Source organism: Rutidosis leptorrhynchoides, chromosome 6, assembly GCF_046630445.1.
Source record: "Rutidosis leptorrhynchoides isolate AG116_Rl617_1_P2 chromosome 6, CSIRO_AGI_Rlap_v1, whole genome shotgun sequence".
In the NCBI taxonomy this organism is placed as follows: Eukaryota; Viridiplantae; Streptophyta; class Magnoliopsida; order Asterales; family Asteraceae; genus Rutidosis; species Rutidosis leptorrhynchoides.
The window spans coordinates 28,982,603-28,990,708 of record NC_092338.1 but is presented as its reverse complement, the minus strand read 5'-3'; the positions used below and the strand labels follow the sequence as shown (position 1 = coordinate 28,990,708).

At 36.5% G+C, this 8,106-nt stretch overlaps 1 protein-coding gene across 1 annotated transcript; it reads right to left on the bottom strand.

The window, feature by feature from the left end:
* Positions 1 to 2,289: 2,289 nt before the first annotated feature.
* Positions 2,290 to 7,207, bottom strand: LOC139855509 (elongation factor 2). The gene is made up of 4 exons (XM_071844739.1): positions 7,113 to 7,207; positions 5,429 to 5,489; positions 5,240 to 5,327; positions 2,290 to 4,935 (listed from the first exon to the last, which is right to left on the bottom strand). Exons 2-4 carry the CDS (start codon positions 5,429 to 5,431, stop codon positions 2,495 to 2,497), a joined length of 2,532 nt encoding a protein of 843 aa, XP_071700840.1. The 5' UTR covers positions 5,432 to 5,489; positions 7,113 to 7,207; the 3' UTR covers positions 2,290 to 2,494.
* Between the last annotated feature and the right edge of the window lie 899 nt (positions 7,208 to 8,106).

The window sequence follows — 8,106 nt, the reverse complement described above, 5'->3', positions numbered from 1 at the left end:
GGTATCCCGTGCAACCACTGGACATAGTATACATCCGCCCCTGAGATGGATAGTTAATTTGACATGGAAGAAATAACATTCATCGATAAATGTTATTTCTGATAACATTCAATCGTGATGCATGTTATTCTTCGAGCATTTTTTTTAAGGTTTAGAAATTAGGGTTTAAGGATTATCAACAACTAATTCAAAGCCAAAGCAAATTTTCTAACACAGTTTCTAAGATTAATCATTAAATTATTTGGTAAAAAAGTACCAAGTTGAGCCCATGGTCCATATTTGGGATACCTAACTGCTAAATAAGTAAATAACTACTCCATGATAAAAGTGTTGTGAGAGCTCATGGTCCTGAAATGAACACATGCAGTCTGACCAAGTTGAGCCCATCATTGGTCCTGAAGAAAAACAAAAGAATGGTCTCCCCCATGCAATAGAAAAAGTTTTCCAGCTTTTAGAAGATCGGTTTAAACTCTGTACCAGCCCAGTGGTCCTAGCTAGATCAGTTAAGGACAGGGCCCCACAAGAAACCCTCTAAGCCCGACCCGTTTAAGGCCAGAACCAAATTTAAGGCTTGATTAGGCCCAGAAAAGTCCAGTTAAGACCTTAAAGAAGCCCAGTCCAAATCTTGAACATGCAAGTTTTGATAGAAAAATACATTTCAGGTCAATAATCATTTAAAGATGAAAATTTGCTTACTCCTGTCCTTGAAAACTATAGAATTTTATGTTTTAAATTTTTTTTTTTTTTCTTTTCCTTAATTTGAGCATAAGATAATTTCTACTATTACATTATACATCAAGTGTGATGATAACTGATATCTATATCAGACTCTCCCCTAATGTACCAGGCAGCTATGATGAATAAACTAATGGCAGAATAAGCATCCAGAATTTGCCAGGAAGATGCAGACAGTGCAGGCTCAAGTGGTCACAAGCCCAAGGTAACATATATATGGACCACAACTCAAACTGAAACCATAAAGTAAGAACATATGCACTCTTTACCTGCAGCTTCCAGGACTATCTTTTAAATGGTCCCAAACCTCAAGGACATAAGGCAAGATCTTAATTTTTTGATCCCAAATTAATAGGAGTAGTTGTTCCATAATTTATGTAAAAGAATTTGTAATGTTTGTCCATATGATCTTATGTTTTGACTGATTTTGTCATTTCACAATTTTTCTTAATAAAGTACCCGTGATCTTTATTTTCCGCAATTTTTGTCATCGTAGCTTCATGGATGGGAGTATTGTGAGGGCTGAGCCCGAACGAAGCTCATGGATACAAGTTACGCCTGGAAATGAAAAAGAAATTTCCAAGATGCTCTATCCAACTTTTGGATAAAGTTGGGTAAAAATAATAAAAAGACAATAAATACCCTTGTAAGTTGCAATCTACCAAATTTCACCGTTGTTCAACCAAGTTATAGCTACTTGATGTTTATGTTCATTTTCAATAATACAGAGGTTAACTGGTGAGTGGGTGGATGAGATCAAAAGGGATAATGGAAGAAGTGTAGCTCATATTTGATGATTATTTTTGTTCGTTATTTGTAATTTTGAAGGCCTAGGGGATGATATCGTTGAGGGATAGGAAAGAGATTGTGTTGGTCTTTAAGCCCGAGAGAAACAACGATTTAACCATTGATTGTAACTAAATGTTTGAGCCCATTCTGCCATTGTATGTTGATGAGATACTCTTAGCAACATTTGAAAGTATGTCGTATTCAATCCCCAACTAATACGGAGGGAATCTGGATGCATGAAAGCGAATGTTGTTGTAAAATTCAACTAGGACATGAATATGCATCGATATGGAATTCGTAATTAATGCTAATATACATGCACTGGAATATCTCACATAACAATAATGTGATGTAGACCTACGATCATGAGACTTTCAGAGCAATAAACCTAAAAGTAACATATAAGTTTCAGCAAATATGAATGTAACACCCTGCCCTTCAGCTGCAAAACTAATATTCGAACTGTTATTAAATATCACCAGCAGGTTCAGCTAACTACACTAGTCTCAGATACTAATCGTATCAGTTTCCGCAAATATAAATGAGGAACATAAAATAATATAAATGAGGAGGAACATAAAATAAGTTTTGTTAGGGAACACCCTTCTATCTGTACTGCTGCTAAACTAAAGCCCAAGCCTTTCGATTCAGGTAAACTGTAACAGTAAACAAGTAAAAACACATAAAAGACCAACTTTATGGAAACTTTCATTACGTACTGCTGTTGACAGAAAATTACCTTCCAACCTGATAAACAGCCAACCATAATAGCAAAAACGCATGACTAAAAGCAACAGAATATCAAAATTTAAAAGCATCGTTTAAAAGTATCATCACGACCATCAATCTAAAAACGAAAACATAACACAGTACTCCGAAACAGTGTAAACAAACACATTACAGAAAAGTATGATATAACAAAAGATAAGCTGAGGACACACAAAATTGCTCCAAAACCTACTAATCCTGCTTACAGCTTGTCCTCAAAATCAGATAGTGGTGTCATCTGTTCCTTCAAACCCTTCCTCTTACGGATCTGGCTCACAAGAGTACTCGCCTGAGATCCAGCTTCCAACGGATCTGCTGACATCATGTCCCAATGATCAAACACACACTGTGGGAAAGCTTGACCCGATGTAGAAGCTCTCAAAGCACCCGAAAACCCAAACGACTCCACGACTGGAAGGTAAGCCTTGATGTTGTAAAGTGGGGTACCCGGCCTCTGCATCTCCTCAAACACATGCCCACGCCTTTGATTCAGCACACTGTAGATTCCTCCTAAAGCTTGCTCGGGTGCCTGAATTTCAACAAGGTAGACTGGTTCGAGAAGTCTCGGTTTAGCAGTAAGCTGGGAGGCGTAAATGACCCTCCTAGCAGTTGGAATAACCTGACCGCCACCTCTATGAATAGCATCAGCATGAAGAACGACATCACACACTTCAAAGCATATACCTCTCATGTTCTCTTCAGCCAACGCTCCTTCCTTTGAAGCCCACTGAAAACCAGCAACCACTGAATCCTTGATTTCGTTCAAATACTGAACTCCCTTACACATATCGACAACCATGTTGGGCCCGGTTGTTTCAGGGCCGAAGCACCAGATTTTCTTAGCAAGATCCTTGTCCCAACCAAATTCCTGAGACAAGATCTGTCCACGAACCTTGGGGTCATCACGAGGACCAATTCTGCCTTCATCAATAGCTTCAGCAAGGCCTTCTTCCAAAGGACGAGCTTCCATGTACAGACGGTTGTGTTTGTTGGGGGACTTGCTCATAACAGTTCGAGAAGATTTCTCGAGAACAGTTTCACGGAAGGACACGACAGGGTCAGAAACAACGATTTCAGCACCACCCATGAAATCGTCTTGCAGATCCTTCAAACAGATTTCGAGATGGAGTTCACCAGCACCAGCAATAATGTGTTCACCAGACTCTTCAATGGTACACACAACCATAGGGTCAGATTTTGCCAGACGTTTCAAACCTTCAACAAGCTTGGGAAGATCAGACGCAACCTTGCACTGAACTGCAACACGCACAACAGGTGAGACGGAAAACTTCATAGCACGAATAGGGTGCGCGTCAACTTCCTTCTCGTTTGTTAATGTTGCATTCTTGGTGATAAACTGATCCAAACCAACCAAAGCCACAGTGTTACCACAAGGAACATCTTCAACGGTTTCTTGTTTCTTTCCCATCCAAATAACAGTTCTCTGCACACTCTTTACATAAAGATCCTTCTTTTCACCAGGGACAAAGTTAGGACCCATGATCCTAACCTTCAAACCAGTAGAAACTTTTCCAGCAAAAACTCGACCAAAGGCAAAGAATCTGCCCTTGTCAGATGCGGGAATCATCTTAGAAACGTAAAGCATGAGAGGACCATCAGGATCACAGTTTCTGATAGCGTTTGCATACTGATCATCCAAAGGACCCTCGTACAAATTCTCCACACGGTATCTTTGGGCAGTGTGAGGAGAAGGCAAATGGAATATCATCATTTCAAGTAGGGCCGTAGCAGCAGGAAGCCAAGTCTGCATAACACGCTTCATTAAAGCCTTGCCCATCAACTCTTTTTCCTCGGACTTCAAAGAAACACCAAGCTTGGTCAACATAGGCCATAACTGATCCTTCTGGTCATTCATGCAAGTATTAATAACTTGCTTAATTGGTTCGTAACAAAACTGAACAAACCCACGCTTGCAAGTTGCAGAACCTGTGTTCTTGGTGGTCCACTTCTTGGTTTTTGGGTCAAAAAAGTTCTCACCCCAAAGCCTTTCCATCATTTTAGACTCATCCACACCAAATTTAGATGCATACATCTTTGCGAAGTTGGTTAAGGTGAATGCCCAACCATGAAGCCCAGCAGAGAAAGCAACAGTACCTTTCTCAGGGTAAACCATGACATCACCTAGAAGTGGGTCCTCATATGTAGCCATGATGACATTAGCATTTTCAATAACTCTTTGGAAGGTTTGATAAGCTTCTTCACCATCAACCTGAAGCTCGAGAAAACATCTGTCCATCTTGTTGACAGTCAACACAGGTCGAATCCTTTCACCAAGAGCTTGTCGAAGGACAGTTTCGGTTTGGACACAAACACCTTCAATACAATCCACCACAACAAGTGCACCATCGGTAATACGTAAGGCTGCGGTAACTTCAGAAGAAAAGTCAACGTGCCCAGGTGAATCAATAAGATTGATCAGGTACTCATTCCCCATACGTTCTCCCTTGAAGCTTTTAAGAGCTGCATCAGTCATCTCATAGTAAAGCGAGATACCGGTAGACTTGATGGTGATACCACGTTCTGCTTCATCAGCACGAGTATCAGTCATACGAACATCTCCAGCAACTTCCTGGGCAATAATACCAGCAGCAGCCACCAAAGAATCGGTCAAGGTTGATTTTCCTAAATGAATGAGAAGAAATAAAAGTTAGAAAAAGAGACAGGCACACAATCCATAAAGAGAAGAATATTGTCGGATAACAAAAAAATACACAAAAATTCCAGAAAACAATTTAGACTGCATTAATTTTAATCAGCACAAGAAAAGCACATGTTACCATTGAATTGAAACTTGTTACCCAAGTACTAATTAACATTAGTAAAAACCTATCGCCGCTTCAAAACCCATATATATAATATAATAGATAATTATATAAAACTTGAAACACGGCCACTATAATAAAGAGAAATGAGACTGCTTCAGTACCATGATCAACATGAGCGATAACAGACATATTACGAATGTTATGCTTCATGTCCATAATTCGGCGAAGCTCTTCAGCTGTAAACTTCACCTGTTAGGTTCACAAAAAACAGTATAATGTTATTTCACTTGGTAACACGTTGAAAAAGTAAGCAACAAAAAGAACAATATAAGCAAAACTAGATAAATTACCATTTTGACTAGTTTTTAGATGCCCAACGAAAATGCTAAAAGAAAGCTTTCAAGAAAAATCCTGAAATAAGAAGACAAAACACTTGGTCAGTCATCAACCAGAGTAATATATTAAAATACAAACGATATCCAGAGCTACTTTACAGAATTGATCTGCGGAATAAAAAAGAGACCGAAAACATTCATACAGATTGACAGCCACACAAAACAAATACATGTTTCAGTGTTCCACTAACATAGAGAATTCTAATGTGAAGATGTTCTGACTGTGTTGCAAATACGACGTATCTAATAGCAATTATGATATAAAAGGTGATTGTTCACAAACAATCATCTTGTAAAACAAAAATGAAGTCATGTAACTCTTAAAGCCAATTTTAAAAGCAGAAATGATCATTTTCTAATAATACTAATCAACATCGAGGACACAAACAATACTTAAAATATCCTACTTTACACATCAAATCATATAATTACGCAATTCTTCAAACAGTTTTGCAAACAACAAATCAATCATATCCACAAAAACTCAATCAGATACAGATACTAAATCAAAATAACTGAAAATATCAAGTAATATCAAATACAGACCATATGTTGATATATACAAACAATAATATTTATAGTTAAACAATAATATCAAGTAATAATACTAATCAACATACAAGACTCAAACAATACTTGAAATGAACTACTTTACATATCAAAGCACATAATTACACAATCCTTTAAAAAGATTCAGTCAAACAACAAATCATATCCACAATAACTTAATCAGATATTAGATTAGATACTAAATTAAAATGACTGAAAATATCAAGTAATATCAAATACAGACCATATGCTGATATACACAAACAATAATATTCATAGTTACACAATCCTTCAAATAGTTTTGAAGTACATAATTACACAATCCTTCAAACATCTTTAAAATACATGATTACAGAATCCTTCAAACAGCTTTAGATTACAGAATTACACAATCCTTCATACAGTTTTAAGATCAACAACAAATCAATCATATCTACAATAACTTAATTAGATACTCACTTGAAGCAATTTAAACAAATCAAATACACTTATTAGGTTGATATACACAAACAATCATATTCATAAAAAAATGATTATAAACAGAAATGAATCATACGAAGTAATAAACAATTACTTGCTGCAGAGCATCAAAAGCTTATCAAACGATAATAATGAACTATCATAATCAAACGGAACATGCTAAATCAATTATATATACAAACTTATAAATATATATCCGTATATATCCATCTACATATCGGAAATGATTAGCCGTTAACATATCTCGATAATTCATGATAGCAAAAAATAATTAGAAACGAGTACAGAAAACATATAACCACGTATGTTGACGATTAACACGATGATAAACAATAACAATCAATAATAGAACAAGTACTCGGTACATAGCATCAAAAGCATATTAAACAATAGTAATCAATTATACATACAAGCATATAAATATATATCCGTATCAATTCATCTTCATAATAGAGAAGATTAGCTGTTTGCATATACAGACAACAATCATTCATAAAACGAATTCTATCACAACTGAGCAAAGATCAAGCACAAATCAGATGAGGCACAGATCACGTACAGATCAGATGAAAGATTGGTGATAGAAATGTTAGAAGATGAGTGAGTATACCTGAAAGAAGAGAGCAAGCGGCGATGTAGTGAGACCCTAAATTTTGGTCTACACAACGGTGGATATAAAGTGAGCGGCGGATGCTTCTTAAAACCCTAAATATATCGTTACCCTTTGAAGATATTTATTTTATTTATTAAATAAATAATAAATTTTATATTTATATGAAGAAAGGGCGAAAGGCATATTCGGCTTTAGAATGAGAATCGCAACATTTTTACCGATTGGGCTGTCTCTTTTAATTTAATAGCCCATTATGAGACCATTAGTACAGTAGTCCATTAAGGAGTGCTTTTCAAAACCTTGTTGGCGACGGAAATGTAATCTGAAATGTCTAAGATCAAATATTTGTTAACTGAAAATTTATGAATATATTGGTTACTGAAATGTCTAAGATTAAATTACTGAGGTAAATTAAGGAAATTTTGGGGATTTTTGAAATTCTAGGATTTGAAATCCTATCACGTGTTAATCATTCAGGCTTGTCTGAGTGGCCACCGAGTTGCCCAATGAAGGACACCACCCGGGTTCAATTCCTGGCTATGCCAAATTGTTCAAAAAGGGAGTGTGACTAGAGGGTGCGCGTAATGCGCAATTCACCCGGTACCAGGTCTCGGGGGGGCTTGATTACCCGAGGTTTTACCTTCTATGGGGGAGCCAATGTGCTCGTTCATAGGAGGGTTTTACTCGTTTACCCAAAAAAAAAAGTAAATGTAATACGTAAACGTAAAAAGTAAAACGAAAACGTAAAACATAATACACAAAACGCAAACGTAAATATATAACGTAAACGTAAGATTTGAAAATTCTCTACTCATAGGATTTCAAAATCATTTCCTGATACAAACGAATTTAAAATCCTCCACGTATTGAATTTCAAAACTCTTAGGCATTTTACAAAAGGGCATTCAGCATATAACATGAGAAAAAATCATTCAAACCTTAGTTTGTGAATTGTGGAAATTTAAAAAATATTAAAAAGTTGTGTGTGGAA